We start from the raw sequence: 17,112 nt of genomic DNA, 5'->3' as shown, positions 1-17,112 counted from the left end.
GAAATCAGTGCGAGGATACAGAGGTCACCCCCCCTGAACTCTTTCGAAATTCGTGGCATCCTCCTGCTGCAAACTGATTTTTTTGGCTGTCCTTTTTTTAGCGCGCGCATTTTGCGGTTGACAGTTGACACAGTGCAGTAGTTGTGGCCATGGCAATGGCAGGACTTTTGTATCTGAAGTTGAGAGGGGAAATTCCTGCACCGGATGGAGCACCCTGCTTCTCCTCCTCCCACTGCTCCTCTGCAATTGGTGTTTAAGCTAAAATGCTGCCATTAAAATGCGCTTTCCCCCGCCAACTTCCTGTGCCCTCATTACGTTTGCGCATTTGGTATATTGGTTTTAAATATTTAAGCACTGGCATTTGTTGTGAACGTTAATTGAAGCCAAACAGCGAGTCAGAGGGAATCGTAAATGATGGGATCTCCGAGGTAAGTGGGAGTACCACCTACTGACCATCGATCAAAAGACCTACGGATCTACAGATCTACGCAACAAAACCAGCTGTGAAATCGTTAACTTTCACCCGAACAAATCTGTAGTTCAAACCGAAAACTGGTTCGCCAAATATTACCTCATGGCAGCTGAAGAGAAAGAGGGCTAATTATCGAAACGACAGCCTAAAGCCTTAAGCCTTAAGCCTCTGGTTTAATTGCAGCATGTGCCAATATTCCGATTATCCAACCGAATTTGGGCAGACGTGAGGGAAATGCGCCCACATATCCGGCCATAATGCGGGTCAAGTGGTCGATGGTTTGACTGCCTGAGTCAGCTTTAAAGCCGATTCTCGATTTTTGGTGCATTTGCAGTGAACGTGTTTTGCAAAAACTGAACTTAGCTGAACCCCCAGCCAGTTTAAAAAGCCCCTCCCCGAATCAATGCCACACACGCCCTGTTTGTTGCCAATCCCATCGAACTCAGTTCATTGCACAAAAGCAAAATAAAATTGTAAAAAAAAGAGAGAGAGAGAGGAGCTTAGCCATAACATAAATTATGGACTTTTGTTTAAAACCGCAGCAGCCGCAAATAAAAACACAAATAAAACACAGATAGTAAAGCTGAACTCGAACTGGCGATACCCCAGGTGAGGTATTGTAAGGGGATACCCCCTGAAATTCTCCATTCTCTCAACGAAAATAGTTCAAAAGATTTAATGGCATACTAGCTCTCGAATACTTGCGAGTATGTATAAATTATTTATGCGCCTATTCCAAAATGATGCCCATCATGGGAATAATTGTATTGTGCTCGGCACTCCGAATTTGCATCAAACGCCGCCATTTGTTTGGGCTTTTGTGCGAAATTCAGAATCTGAATTTACAATGAGCTGGCCGGGGCTTTGTTCGGCGTTGCCCAAGGCATTGAACTGTAATGGCCAGAACGAGAAAAAAAGACCAAAACCAAACATAAAACCCCTGAAAGGCGCCCGAAAAAAAAGAGAAAGAGCTGACAGTTTCCCACTGCTCAAGGCCGGGGCTCATTTATGGCAGTTAAAAACTTATTAAAACAATTTGACCACAGTTAGCAAGACTTAATTGCAGTGGCACAATTACGGCCGAAACCCCATTAGATTTGGCATTTTGCGGTTTCTGGGCCACCGAACGGATGAAATGAGGGCCCAGCCAAAGCGAATCCAAAGCGAATCGCAATCGAATCGAATGCACTCGGGTGACAATTTAATAAGCCAGAAGATTGGGCTGTCTGTCTGCCTGCCTGGCCCTTTGGCCATCCCTTTCGGCCAACTCTCTCTATTTCGTCCGCAACTTGTTTGCGACTTGGCCCGTCTATTTTGTGATGTTGCTGCTGGTGGTGCTGCTACCTCTTCTGATGTTGCTGCTGCATTTTGCCGGCTCATTTCAACTTGGCCCGAATGCATTTTCTATACAAACACAAACACAGACGCAGGCAGAGCCAGAAGCTGAGGCAGAAACAGAAACAGACGGAGCTGAGCTGAGGCAGACAACCGCAATTCGGTTGGGCATGGGTATGGCCAGAACACTGAGAGAAAAGGTCAAGATAAAAATTAAACTAAAAAATTCATCTTTAAAAAGTGTAAAAAGTCTAAAAAAATTAATGCTTTCAAAATATTAAAATATATTTAATGTTAAAATATTATTTAAAAAATATTTAAAATATATTTAAAAGCAATCTAATAATTCAAAATCAGAGGATGATACTTAAATTGTATAAAATTTCATAATATATAATTATTATAAAAACGCTTGAAAGTAATAGTGAAATGATTTGCAAAATGTATTTTCCCTAAAAACCATTTATTGTTACAATATTTCGCCTGTGCACCGAGCACAAACCCCTTACCCATATCATTTCGACTGGAGAATGGCAACTTTTTGCTTTATTGGCTTTATTGACTTTTGGTAAGTTCTCTTCCCGGTTGACTTCGTTTCGTTTCGATTCGTTTTGTGGCCAGCTTCTTGGACGGGCGACAAGTTTGGTGGCATAGAAGAGTAACCATTTTGATGGTCGGAGGATGTGGCTCCTCCAAGAGGAAGGGTATGCCGGCAGTCGGTTAGTAAACTCCCCTGATTGCTGGCTGTGTTTATTCGCTTATAAAAATAAATAAACCCCGACGCCGTCGAATCAGTGAAAGACCATGTGGCCAGAGGAGAGGCAGAGAGAGGGAGAGGGAGCAGGATGGCAGGATGGCAGAGCAGGACAGAAGTTGGCTGAGCTGCAAGACCGTAAAACTGGAAAGTTGTTTGGTCAGTTCTACCGACAACAACCACCGTCAGCCGACAACAGACAACATTTAGTGTCGAGCTGTGGCTCTTGGGCTTTGATTTTCTCGAGCTGCCGAGCTGGGGAGCTGCGAATTTTGCGAATGAAAATTTATGAAAAATCACACAATTTTCCAGCTGCAGAAAAGTGTGTCATCCCAGCCGAACGTTGCAGAATCGAATCCCCAGCCAAGATCGCCGAGCGTCTTTCTTTGGAGTTGCAACTCGATTTTACCTGCTTTTAGTTGTTTTCGGCTGAAATCTGGTTTTGTGTCTGTCTGTAGGCATCTCTTTCTGCCGCTGCATTGCCGTCTCTCTCACTGTTTTGTTTCTGATTCTGTTTCTGTTTCTTTTCCATTTGCATGGCTAAAGTTGAATCATCGATGTCGATATCGAGATACTTCTCCTCTTCTCTCCCAAAAATGCAAATGCAAATACAAATGCCTGTGTATTTTAGCCAGTTTTCGGGGTATTTGGACTCTGGATTTGGCACTCGCCAGGCAAACCCATTTCAGTGTCATCTCAGCTCGGCAAATTCACCATCCATCCATCCGTCGATCCATTCAATTTGCAATTAGCCGCAGCGCCATAATTAATAAAAGAAACACGCGTCCAAATGATGCTAACTAAATTGTTTTTGATTTATGCCCCAAGTTCGAGTTCATTTCGGAGTGCCTTGGCAACTGTAAGCCAAATTTATGATAAGCTGTTGGCCATTTGGCCTGGGTTAACCTCAGGCCAGAGATTCAGATTCATATTCGGATGCAGATACACAAAGTAAAGAAAAGGAAGGCGAAAGTGAAAGTGACTCTCTTTTTTTCTCATCCCGCGTCGTTTGTCTCAAGTGATTTTATTACCGCCTTTCTTGTCTCTCGCTCTCTGTGTGTTAACTTGGCTTTTGTTTTTGGCTCTTTTGGCTCTGGCGGAGTTTCAAAATAAAATTAAATGCTAAGAAAAACAAAAAGAGACGGCAAACAACAAAAAAATGATTACAACGATTTATACGTGAGTTCGGCATCACGTTTCCTTTTTATTGCTCTCTGAATTTGTTATTTTTGCCTTTGCTTCGCCTTTGCTGTTGTCATTTTTCATTTTGGGTTCAGTTGGCTGGCTGAAATGGCTGAGTTTTTCTCGTTCGGTTATTTAATGATTTAAAGATTATACACGGTCCACCAGGCGACCCTTTTACTCCTGGTCGGCACAAAGTGCTCCTGCTTCCCCTTGTCCCCCTATTTCCCGATCCAAAAAAGCTGAGGCTGAAAAACTTTCGCTTTTTTTACACCTTTTTCGGCAGGTAAAAATAAAGGTAGAGCAAAAAAAAACAGAGTTGTGTAAGAGCATGTTAATTTGGGACGAAGGCAGAAGGTGTTAAAATTGCAGATAATGTCTGCGGTTTGTTGTTTGAGCTCTCTCTCCTCGTTTTTGGAGTAGAAACCCTTTCTTTGAGGGATGCTGTTCACACCCCGATTTCAGGGATCTCCATTAAGCGACCCAATTATCTGGGAATCTTTGGTTATGGTAAGGTAAGCTAAGCAGCTTTGAAAGAATATCTTATTTAAAGGGGGTGGTTATAAATCTTGTTTTAAATCTTCTTCATAAATTTCTAGAAAAATTAAACTGATGCATTTATGTGATAATTAAAACTAGGGCCTTAGTAATCACCTCACCTTTAAGCAATGCCACCCTTCGTTCAGAAAAACAATTAATTTAATGGCCCCACTTTGACTTACTCATAAATATGCTAATCAACCGGCGAACACGCCTCCAATTTAGCCAAAGAATAGCTAATTCTGGGCTGACACAGTTTTGCAATTATTCAATGGGCAAACACAATTAAAATTGTGAAACACGATTTGCTCTTGACTGGAGCAGCAGTTGCTCTGTCGCCAAAAGCAAAATGTCAAACGTTCACAGTGGGAGTTGAGTTTGAGTTGTTTCTCGAGACGTTTAGTCAGCCCATTAGACAGATAGCGCGCGCATCCGTCAGATACAGCTACATTATGGCTACATTAGCGGACTCAGAAACAGAAACCAATAGAGACAGAGATACAGATACAAGTTCGAGTACATGCGGCATCGATTATTTGTGTAGAGATGGCGATGCCGAGCAAACTGGTTCTGCCAGTGCCCAACTATAGATAAGTGTTTCAGTGTTCCAGGCCGGGCAATAAATGCGTGGGAAAGCGAATAGGCCAGTCCGATTCGTACTGAATCGCAGAATTATGGCCAGTCAGCGGAGGACAAAGCCGGCTGCGGCGCTAGATGTGCAATTACAGATAAGCCCGAACTCATTATAATAAAAATGAGTTATTAAAGCCCCGAAAGCTGAAGACCCCGAAACACTTTTCGCCGAAAACTAGCCGAGAGTAATGGCCTGAACTTTAAATTAAAGCCACTCTATCCTCTGTCCACTCTTCTCGCTTTTTCGTTAATTTCTTGGAAGCTGTCAACGTTGAGAATTAATTTTTACACCACGAGTCCGAACCCGGGGACCTGTACCTGAACCTGGTTTCCTGGTCTAGCGCAGAGGAGGAGAATCAAATCATGCAAGAAATTTGTTACTGACATAAAAATTACCATCATTATAATGTCTGGCCCCGTCTAACACGAACACGAATGCGAACACTCGAAAGCGAAGCAGGAAGAGCGGCACAAAAGCCAGTATGTGGTAATAGAAATTGTCGAAATGGACACTGCGAAAAAAATACCAGGAATTTGGGAATTGGAATGAGATTTGCCTGGGTTTGAACCAGTGATTAACAGCAGAAGCAGAGCATACAATGGCATCTTGGGTTTTCTATTTGTGTGACAGATTTCCTCGGTAACACAGTGTGTGTGCTGGCAGAGGGGCAGCAGAGGATGACCATTGTTTTATTCTTCAAAATCTTTGCTGAATATAAGCGGGGAAAAAATACGATCTTTAAATCGGAAAACTCATATAATTTCAGTATGTCGAATCTTATATTTCAAATTAGAAAATACATAGAACTTTATAGTTCCCCTAGTCTTATTTCCTATACTTTATAAGGAAGATAAATAATATTTATTAAATATGCTAGTGCAATGATTAATTCTTAGAAAAAATGTTTTAGGCTTGACATCTTTAGACGTCATGAAATTTAATTTATACCACAATCTAAGCCAATCTAATACCCATTTTCCTAAGTGCACTTTTCACCTGGTAAGGGAAATGAAATTCGAGACTGGCCAAAGACGACAAAGGAGTGCCTGGTCGAACGTAACGGGTCGGATGAGTGATCGATGCTCTCCGGGATGAGGTGAGAGTGGCCGTGGCTCTTGGGGATTGAAGATTGGGTATAAGGGGACTCCACTTCCAAGTGGGTGTGGAACGGAACTCACCTGCGCATGATGGGCAGCGGCAGCGTGAAGCGTCCGTCGTTCATGAGGGGCGCTGGCAGCGGACCCGGCAGTGGTACCGTCGATATCACGGACGTCAGCGGAGGCTGAGCAGCAACGGGAGTTGGTGGAGCAGCCGGCGGAGGCGGTGGGGGAGGGGGCGGGGCAGCGGCGGTCAGGGGCACGGGAACGCCAACGGATAAAGCGGTATAGGGCGGCGGGTAGTGGGCATGGAGGATATCCGGCAGCAGGGCCCTTGCCAGTCCCATGGCGGCGGGATGGGGGTGGGGCAGTGGGTGGGGATGTGGGTGGTGCAGATGGGGTGGTGGGTGCAGTTGGGGAGGAGGAGGCGGGGGCGGATGGCGTCGCGGGTGGTGTGGCTGCGGATATTGCTGTTGTTGCTGCTGCTGCTGCCGGCGTTCCCTTCGCTCCTTGCGACGTTGCTCGCGTGTCCGGATATGTTGCTGCTGTTGCTGCTGCTGCTGATGTTGCTGTTGCAGATTGGCTGATGTGGATGATGTACTGGCTGACAGGTCATCCGTTTGGCATTCCGTTGAGGTGAAGGTGCGTGGGTGGCTACTGTTGTTGTTATTACTGTTGTTGCTGCTGGCATTCACATTGATTATATTCACACTGTTATCTGGCTGCACTTGATTATTATTTGCGGCCGTGTTGGCAGCAACATGTGGCTGATCCCCGCTTGGGGGGCTAATAATATTATTATTTAGCTTATTTTCAACACTTGCACTAAACACTTTGGCTGCTGGCACACACTTATTAATTTCAACCACGCTGTTATTGTTGCTGATGTTGCTGTTGCTGGTGTTGCTGCTGGGGGTGTAGCTGCAGTTGACAACGCACACGCCGTTGTTGTTGTTGACGATGCTCGTGGGCGAAGCCACCGAGACGCGATTGCCGTTATTGTTACCGTTAGTGTTGCTGTTACTGTTGTTGTTCACCTGGATCGTTAGGCTCGGCTGTCGCTGGCAGGACTTGGAAGTCGTTGCTGCTGCTGCTGGCAGCACCGCAATGTTGCTGATGGTCTTGGCCTCGTCGACAACTTGATTGTCGCCGCTGTCGGTGCTGCTGCTGCCGGACACATTGAGGAACACACTGCTGCTGCTGCTATTGCTGCTATTGCTGTTGCTACTGCTACCTGCAACAGTTGCTGTTGCCGCAGTGGCTGGCACATTCAGACGCATCTCGTTGGCGTTTTCAATGTCCAACTGGCTCAGACCGCGCTCGAATCTGCTTTCACTCGCGCGAAATTCGGCATACAGACGCTCGAGTTCTGCCAAACATTTGTTGGGCCGCAGCACGCTGCTGCTGTCGTACAGTGGGCGATAGTTGCTGCTGCTGCTGCTACCTGCGTAGTAGCAATTCCGGTTGCTGCTGCTGCTCGCGTTCGTTGTTGGCCCGCCGAAAGTTGCCGAGAGACTGATCGCCGAGCTCTCGCCGCTGATGTTGCTGCTCGCGTAGCTCGTGTTGCTGCTGGCTCGCGTTGCTGCTGGTGGTGCTATGGTGTTGCTGGCTCTCAGTGGCTCTCTTCGCTCTCTGGCGGCACAGGAAACAGGTTGAGTGACCTGCACTGCCGAGCTGGTTTCCTCATTCCCTCCCGATGTTGCTGTTGTTGCTGCTGGTGTTGCTGCTGCAGTTGCAATCGCTGCTGCCGCTTCGTCTCTCTGTTCATTGATAATGCAATTCGCTGCGCTGCTGCCTGGGTTTTCTTCGCTTTGTTGTGATCTCGCATTCGTTGCTGGGCTTTGTGTTTCCGTTGCCGTTGTTGTTTCAGTGTTGCTGCCGTGCTGTATTGCAGTTGCTGGCGTGAATGGAGCGCAATTCTGCGGAAGAGAGATGGAGAGAGAAAGAGACAGATAGAAACAGAGATTGAGTCGGGTTTTTGCATATACCAAATGACAAGATTTAAGTTTCAAGTCGTAATTAATGCTAATTGCTGGGGGATTACCCCAGCATTTCTCATTTTCCCTCGCATTTTCCCGCCAAAAAGGTGGCTCCTTCGGTCGGGGCATAAATGTGCGCTTAATTGAATTAATTAAGCCAACGCATAAACATAAAACCGTCACAAGTAATTGTTGCTGGTGGTGTTGTGGCTGCTGCCGCCTGTGATGTGCTGATAAAGCTGTTGGTCTCTGTATCCTGTAACCCAATCCCAAAACCCAGACCCGAACCCAATCCCCATCGACATGATGTGGGTTCAGAGCCATGCGTATATAGCTCTTTTCTGTTCTGTGTGGATTTGTGTGGGCTCTAATTATGTTACGCTGTGTTACTTGCATTAATTACGTCACAGAAATATAATGTGATTTACTGTTAGCTCGAACCTTACCCACCCCCCTTCGAATTTATTGTTCTAATGCTGTTCAGTCTTGTGCACTGTGATTGCGTTGCTGTCGAGTGCGTTGCAATCACAGGGGGCTTTTCCGACGGGGGAGGGGGGAAGGGGTGCCGAAAAACCAAAACTCATCCTCGGCTAACTGTGCTTGCCAGTGGAAAAGCGCCGGCAACTTCATTACTTCTTGCCCATAAACCTCTCGTCATGAGTCAGTCGTCAAAGCAGAGATATGTGTCGGGTAAAATAAGTGGGGCGCAGAGGGTTCAGATGGTATATATAAAGATGAAGTCGGTTTGAACCATTTGTCATTGCTTATTAAGTTCGGCCAGCCGTGAAGAGATTGACAGTGGAATTGGATTAGAAATTCTGGAACCTTAAGAGCAAATAGAGAACTCTATTCGGAGAAAGTTATTTTGTTCTAATTTGTCACAGAGTCTTTGTTAATTCCATGAAGGACCAAAGGTCACCCACTATATATGGTATTTTATTTAGTTTTCAAAAGTATTCATATTAATGATTGAAAGGTTTCCGTCGATTTAACTATGGATATTTTATGTGGTGTTTCACGCAATTGATATGACTTAATGTATTCTGATAGTATAATAAGTTTTCCCGAAATGAAAACTGATATTTTTGTTGTCCCCCCTGCCCCCTGCACCTTCCCTCCCCCAACCCCTTTGTGAAACCATTGTTATGCACTTTGCCCCTCCCCATTTTGCAGCCCACCGCCTTTGTGCTTTGTTTGTCATTTTTGTGCGGTCAATTTTCCGTTTCGCTGACGCCACATAAACAAATTATGAAGTGTGCACAGAAAACACAGCCACATGCGAGCCCCTATGTGCGAGTACTTTATGCCGTTCTTTATGCATATTGCATATAAAATTTAATATGTGGAAACAAAGCCACGCCCCCTTGCCACCGCCACCGCCCCCGCCCCCTTGCGGTCCAATGTTCGATACTGATAGGCAACATATGGCGCTTATCTGCGAGGGATGCTAGCGGCACTTAAGGGCCTAAGTGAAGCATTAGCCCTTATCGGGGTTACAATAGGGCGGTGCGGGGGATATAATACGGTATGCTATGGTATAGGGGCAGGGGAAGGGGCAAGGGGGGTTTCTATGGAGTATGGGGCTGTCAATGGGCCCGATAAGGCGACAGTTCGACTTGGCGCTCCCATTTCGCGCTCGAGTCCCACAGTTTCCCATTGGCGGCACCAAGCATTTTGTGTTGAACCCTTGACATCAAATTTGATGGTGCTCCATTAAGCAGCTGAAAGTATCGATGGGGTGGGGGTGGTGTTCCCAGCTGCTAAAAAGGTATTCCATTTTCACCTAGGCAGGGCGCAAGGTGAGTGCTAAAAGGTAAGCATAATCTTGGTTTAGGTATCTATAAAAGGGGTGCTATTTTTATAAGGCAATCTAAATCTTATAAATGGGAATCAGGTTTTTATTTTAGATTAAAACTCTTCCAATTTTATTATAGATTTCTCTATTTCTATTATATCCGAATTTTGGATTTTCTTTTATATATCTTTGTAATAGAAGATTATAAAACTCACCTGCGAAATGTAGTCATCGGTGAAGGAGCGCCTTAGACCCAATCCTGCGGGAACATTAGCCGTTAGTGGAGCAGCCTTGGATCTGGTCTCATCCGGATCTTGATTCTCCTTCTGATGCCGATCCTCTGCTGCTGCTTTCGTTGGCGATCGTTGCGATCTATCACAGGGTTCGAGACCCACTTCCCCATTCGATTTGAGAATCTTAGAGGATGCAGAAGGAGGAGAGACGGTGTACAGTGACTCGTAGGAGGGTGGCTCCTTGATCGAAGTGGCGGCCGAGGAGCACCATTGGGTCAAAGTGCGGGAGGGGCTTCCCTGGTAGGCAGGGAAGGAGTAGCGGTTCCGCCTGCCACCCACTCCACCCACTCCGATTTTGGGCAGGTGATCGAAGCCGGCGATGGCCTCATCGAAGGCGCTTAAACTAAACGGGGGAAACGAAGGCACGGGGGGCAGGAGCAGGGCGGATCCACTGTCCAGAACCTGCTGCTGCTGCTGGTGGTGGTGGTGGGCGAAAAGGGGGAGGGCGTGGCCATGGTGGTGGGGGTGGTTCAAGGCCGAGGCCTCGTAGCTGCTGTGCGACTTGCGCAGCTGCCGATTGAGCCGCTCGTCGTCGTCCTCCTCCTCGGCCTCCTCCTCCGAGGAGCTGGGCAGGGGCGTGCGCTCGTAGGGGGTCCACAGCATCGAGGAGAGCGCCTCCTCCACGTCCGGCGGTCGCTGGCGGTGCGTTCCCCCGGCGGATCCTCCTGGCCCCGCCCCCTGCCCATGGCTGGGTGTGTTCCGTTCCGACAAGGACATTCTGCGGTGGTGGTCAAAAGCAGAGTCCGACGCCTCATCGCTCCGCTTTGTGCCACATCAGGTGGTTACATGCTGGGACATCCTAAAAAAAAAAACACAAAATAATAATAATTCTGACAAAAATTTGACCTTTTGCGGATTTAATTGATTATTTTACAGTTTTTTTTGTTAGATTATAAATTAATTAAATGACTGAAATGCAAATCTAATTCACATTCACAGCCGGCGAGATTGTAATTTAAAATTCCAATTACACAATTATGCACATTTTTCATTTATCAACTGAAATCGAAATTCATTTGCAGTGATATTAAATCTCCTATGCCTACATGTTTGCCATCTTACTTTACTATGAAATTGACCCATAACTAGAATATTTTTTCCTTTTTCTTATCCTTTAAATTGGATCAAAAGCCTTCTGGTTGTTAACCGTACTGACCTGAACTCTTTCACAACATATATGTAGACTTTTTCCATTTACAAACCCCTGCAATATCTCACATGCGGACTTTCAGTTTTATTGCTGATCGAGAGAAATAAAACCCTGAAATATTTCCCAAAAAAAAGGGAAGGCATGTAGCAACTGCAAATGTAAATGGAAAATGAAAAACTTTTAACTAAGCAAATGGCTGACAAATTAAACGCTTACAATGCCCCAATTTCGAAGCCAGAAACTTTTCAGTCCGACTCGGCCTCTTCCAATTTGATAAATTGCGATTAAAGCATTTGAAATCGGTAGGGCAGGATGGAAAGAGGTTTTCTAAGTGAATATGCCCGCCGGCGAAGGGTTGGTTTGAGAGGGGAGGGGGTTGGAAAACCTAAAAATGGAAAACCCCAAAACGAAATAAGCCAGCAGACATGAAAAACAAGCATCCGTTTTGTGGAAAATATATGCAGAAAAGTTTGCGATGCAAAGTTTTTGGCAGCCTCGTTCTCTCTCGATTTTCCTCTTTTGCTTCTTTTTTTTACTTTTGCGTTTGCTTTTGCCCCAAAGGAGTTGGTAGGGAAAACTTTGCCACACACTGGGTGGAGGGGGATGGAAATCGAGTACGTGAATTCGTACTCGTGTGCGTGTGTAGGCCGTGCCAAGCCAAGTTTAAACTGGCATCGAGTGGAAGGGAATGGCTTAACTGCCATCCGACTAAACGGGAGACATCGAAACGGAAATGGCTGGCCATCCAGTTGACTGCTGCAATGGCATCGCCACCAAAGCAAAAGCACGCGGAGAAAAAGGGTCAGTTTTATGGGAAGTTTTTTAGTTTATAAATTACCAAATAATTGAATTGTTTTACATTTCAAGAGATTTGTAACCCACTTGAAATCTTTCTAATATTATTCAACAATTTAATTAAATTTTTAAAACGATGAGTTAAGGTTTAACATGATTGTGTAAGATGGAATTCAAATCACTGCAGATTTTTCAAACCACCGAACATCTGAGTGATTTCACAAATAATGTAAATATTATGAGATTCTTTTTTTTGGTCAATAAAGTGATTTATTTTTTCCAAAGTACACATTTCTATTTATAATTAGCTACTAAACTTTAAAGACTGTTCAAGTAATCGATCAATTATCGTGAAATTTATCCCAGTGCAGCACCCATTTAAAGGCTAGAGTGGGGCAAGTTGAAGGCTCTTGAAGTCGCTTTCCCAGCTTGGCTGGCAAGTTTTATGTGTTGCATATCCCGAGGCGCTTGACTGTTCTAATTTTTTCACTCGCTGGCCCTCTCTTCCTCTTCCGGCCCTCTCGCTTCTTCCCAACATTCTTCCACCATTCTCATTCTTCTTTTCAGGGCTTCAGTGTGTTTGTGGGCTTCCACCATTGAATTGGTTTCTTTCTGTCATTCTTTTTCTCGTGTTTTGTGTTATGCTTAAATAAAGATTTGTGTTAGTGTGCTTCATTGTTGCTGTTATTGTTGTTGTTGCGCACTTTCCTTGTTGTTTGTTAGCCAAGTTTATGTGCAGTGCTGGCCTTCATTGTTATCATTCTCAATGGTCGCCATTTCATTGTTGTGTCGAAGGAAGAGGAAGTCCCAGTCCGCCAGTCGCACACACACCAAGGCATTCAGGCCGAATTAATACGTATGTGCAACAATTGAAAGTGAGCGAGTGTGTGTAATATGCATGTTACCTACTTTTGTGAGCTTTTAATTAACAACAATCCCCCAGCCCGAAACACAAACAAAGCCACTGAGAACTGAGAACTGAGAGCACCGAGAACCGAGAAGAAAGGGGCGGAAGAAAGCCTTGAATTCGCAAAAGGCCTTTTGTGGGGATTTCGCAAGTGATTCTTTCGGCTCGTTAAATATGCAGTGCATATAATATCGCAAATTATGTGGGATTTGCAGCGGCTTAAAGTGCCATTGAGTAATTTTCGCCCTCTTTGAGGGCTAATGAGGTCGCACAATGAATGCTTTAAAGTATATCGGAAATCTAAATGAATTTCGTAGAAAAATTTTAAGTTCCTTTCAGCTCAAAGGCGAAAATCGCCACAAAGAAAATAAATAAGCAGCGAAATATTCAAATATTTACGCAGCGGAAACTCTGCGAAAACTCTGCGGAAAACGTCGCCCAAATGAGCACTGCACCATTCAATGGAATTATTTACATAAATATTCACAGAGCGACTGAGCGACCAAGTTGCTGGCATATTTTTTATTTCTTATTTTATTTCTATGTGCCATTTTTATTTGACTAGACGTGCGTCAGTCAATCATGCTCCAGAACTTTTTCCCTCTGCCGCTGGGGAATTTTCCAGCCGCCTCCCCCTTCTCCCCTCGAAGAAGTGGGGGAGTTGTTGAGAAAAAAACTTGGCGTTGCCATCGACAACTGAGCACAGAGGCAAATTGCTGCCAGTATGTTTGTAATGCAAACAAACTTTATCTAATTAAAGGAACACGTGTTACCCAACGCCTTCCCTTTCGTCTAGGGAGCATCTTCGTCTTGGGGATCGAGGTCTATATGGATCCATCTCCCTCTCAGTCCGAATATTTCTGGAATGCCAGCAGCTGCTTTACATTGATGACGAGGCACTCGAAATGCTTTTGATGTCTCACTTTGCATTTGCCGATTCGACAGCTTTTGCATGTGAGTGTCTGGGTGTCTGTGAGTCTCTCTATGAGTGCGTGTGTGCGTAACTTCCGCTTCCTGTTCCTTGTGCCCCTTGGGCTGTCACTGCGACTCTCTCTTCCGGCTGACTGGGCTTCGTCTCCAGTCTGCCACTGTCGAGTGCCTTTTGAGTTGTTTGTCAATATGTAGACCATTATTCAATCAATATATTGACACACATTTCATTTCCTCTCGGCAAACGCCTGCCATTCTGCCATTCCTTCCCTTCTCTCCACTCGCCCATAATCCAAGCCAAGTGCTAATCGCAAACAAAGTAGTTTTTGCTTGAGTTCCATTTCAATTTCTTTTGACGTCTCACCCACTCATTTTGGCCCATTTTTATGGCTCGTGGCTGTTTGGTTTTTCGCCTCGCCTTCGTCGTCGATTCGATTCGATTGATTCCTTCGCCAGCTTTACGTACTTTGACACACTTCCAAGGATCCGTGATGCCTTTGCCCCCGGGGACTTACACTTCCGCTTAACTATTGTTTGGGTAGGGGGTTTTCTTGGGTGGGAGGGGTGGCAAAGGAAAGGGAAAGCGGAGACTATACTGTACAAATTGAATTTGAAGCCGGGGTCCCTTCTCTCTTATTTGCACACGAGCCGATATTCCTCTTCGTGCCATTCCCAATTTTTAATTTAATTCGGCGCCTTTTGCTTTGGCACTTAAAAAGTTTCTCCCAGTGCCCGAAAGTAGGCAACGAATCCCGACCCGAATCCGAAACAGAATAAAAACCGTGCTAAGGTAACACACTGCGGGAAAGATAGTGGATCTTTATCATTCGTAAACCAAATTTAAACTAGCCAGAAATTTAAAAAAAATTGAGATTTCTAAATTAGTAAAGATGCTTTAAGATAAATGAATAATTTTGATTCTGATTTCATTGAAATTTGAAAGGATTCATGTTATTAATTTATAAGCTAAGACAAAGACCCTTTAAACTATTTTCTATATTTAAAAAAATATTTTAAAAAGTATTATGTGTAAAACACAGAATCCATTTTCATATAATTCCACTAAAATAAAACCTGGAGGATTAAATCGTCCAAAATAATATGGAAATTTCTCATATTATTAATTTACCGCAAATAAGTATCAATATTTTTTCTCACTGCACCAGCATCGAAATGCGCAAACGAATGCGATCGAGTTGCTAAATCACTTAAGCCATTCAAGTTTCGTTTCGATTTTGAAGCGAGACAAGGAACAGGGAAATTGTGATAGAGAGATTACTATTGTAGTTAGGAGATTTGTTGGGCCAAAGCTGGAGTAGCAGTGTAGGGAATTGACTTCTGAAGCATGGCCCAATAATCCGCATTGAATTGGAGCTTCTTGGCGTTTTTGTTTTTGCATTTTGTTTTTTGCGAGATAAATTCCCGAGGCCCGTGCGCTGCATAATTAAGTCTGGCAAGTGCAGTATTCAATTTAAGTTTCTCGGACTTTTTCCCAGGGCTTCAATTAACCAACTATAAACAAGCTGCTAACTTGGCCGAAACGGAGGAGGAGGAGTAAGGTGCTCGCCACTTACCATGCAGTTTGCCTGCTCGTCGAATCCTGCGAGGAGGGGCAGTGGAAAACAGGACCTGGACCTTAAAGCTGCTTTGACTGTCGGCTGCTCTTCAAAGTTTCAAGGCTCTGGCCAAGTTTTTTGTCCTTCCCTCGGGTCCTTTGTGAATAATCGTGGGGGCGGAGGCGGCGGTGATGCGCTTAATTATGCTAAAAGCAGGCAGCAACTTTGCCAGCTACAGTAATGAATATTTACACCTGCCCGGATGCAAATGTGGCGCCAATGTCAAGCCATCCAGTAAACAGAGCCGAGATATGTATCATTCAACACTTTTCGATTTTAGTTTTTATTCTTGTTTAGCTTTTTCACAGATCACTTTCGAGTCCAGAGTTTTTTAGGCTGGTCGTAAACTTTTTACTTCTGTCATCAAAGACTTTCTGAAGTCCCGGCCATTTCACTCACTTCTTACGACTTTTGGGAATAATCCCGATTAGAGGACCGGAAAAGCACCGGACTTGCCCCAAGTTACGGCGACGGAAAACGCAAACGAACTGACTGGCTGGGAAGGCGAACAAAGGCTTTTCAATGCTAACTTGGCTTCGAGGAAAACTCAACACGGGCTCTCTCTTCGATTTTTGGTGAGTCTGCGCAGGGATTTCGCCGCTCTGATAATCTGCACGTGCATTTTGGGTTTCCAGGAAAACCCCTATCCCCCGCTTTTCCTCCGGAAAATGTTTGTTTACATTTGGCAGAACAAACGGCAGGAGAAGGGCCTCAATTGGATGTTGCCTACTTTCGGGCAATGAAATATGACTTCTGCAATCGAAGTGGAGCTGCAATTGCATTTGGCCCAAAATCGCCTGAAGGCCTGCAACAAGCTGTTGGTAATCCAGGCTGAAAATGGATTTCAGGCTCCCGATTTCAGGTTCTATCTCTAATGAACTGCCTCGCCAGCCGGCTGATGGAGAAACTTTTTTAATTATCATTAATGAACACGGAGGCCCCGGCAATCATTGGCCAAGTTGCGCTCTGCAATTATTTTAATGTTCAATGAGGTTGCTGCAGCAGTCATCGCCAATGATTTATTGCCGGCCCTTAGCTTTTCCAAAGGTTAGAGTTCCGGACTCCATGGCACAAAGTGCGAAGTCCGAAGTGTGTGAGAGTTGGCAATTAGATAGGAAAGCTGGAAGGATGCCGGGCAGGAGGCAGGGTCCATGAAACAGCGTTTATGTTTAATGCGTTATAATGGCCGTTGTAAGTGTACATAAGTTGATATAAAAGTTTTATGGCCCGGGCGTGAGCAGCCTCCGGGATCCGATATGGAAAATGGAAAAGTGTGGGGGGTGGTAAGCCCTCTCTAGATAGTAAAACCACAATGAAGCACAACCAAAATAAACAAATCGATGAGTTATCCCCGAAAGTTAGCGCAATTGAAATTTCGATTTAATTCCACTCTCGACACTTTGGTCAAAAATAAATTATTGACTTTCAAATTGAATTAGGTTATTGTAATGCCGGATAAAGCCAGAAATTTATGTTTTTTTTTTGGGAAAAACCACAAAGTTGGGCTTTTTTGAGGTCTCTAGATTTCTCGATCGGGATCAAGCTGGAACATAAATTATTTAGCCTAGGCCATTTATTGAATTACTCTGTTATTGCCTGCCATAAATTATGTATGTTCAACAATTTTCCATAA

The 17,112-nt window shown here is 44.7% G+C and overlaps 1 protein-coding gene across 1 annotated transcript in view; it reads right to left on the bottom strand.

The window, feature by feature from the left end:
• LOC108057045 (uncharacterized) overlaps positions 1 to 15,954 on the bottom strand; it is a 35,363-nt gene extending 19,409 nt beyond the window's left edge. The window contains exons 1-3 of the mRNA XM_017141123.3: positions 15,438 to 15,954; positions 10,004 to 10,880; positions 6,096 to 7,933 (exon numbers count right to left, since the gene is read on the bottom strand). Of these exons, the coding sequence (XP_016996612.2) occupies positions 6,096 to 7,933; positions 10,004 to 10,798 (2,633 nt within the window). The 5' untranslated portion in view covers positions 10,799 to 10,880; positions 15,438 to 15,954. The remainder of the gene's footprint in view (positions 1 to 6,095; positions 7,934 to 10,003; positions 10,881 to 15,437) is intronic.
• Between the last annotated feature and the right edge of the window lie 1,158 nt (positions 15,955 to 17,112).

This window comes from Drosophila takahashii, chromosome 2R (genome assembly GCF_030179915.1).
Source record: "Drosophila takahashii strain IR98-3 E-12201 chromosome 2R, DtakHiC1v2, whole genome shotgun sequence".
Classification (NCBI taxonomy): Eukaryota; Metazoa; Arthropoda; class Insecta; order Diptera; family Drosophilidae; genus Drosophila; species Drosophila takahashii.
The sequence above is the reverse complement of the archived record's forward strand: the minus strand, read 5'-3'. Positions and strand labels throughout refer to the sequence as shown.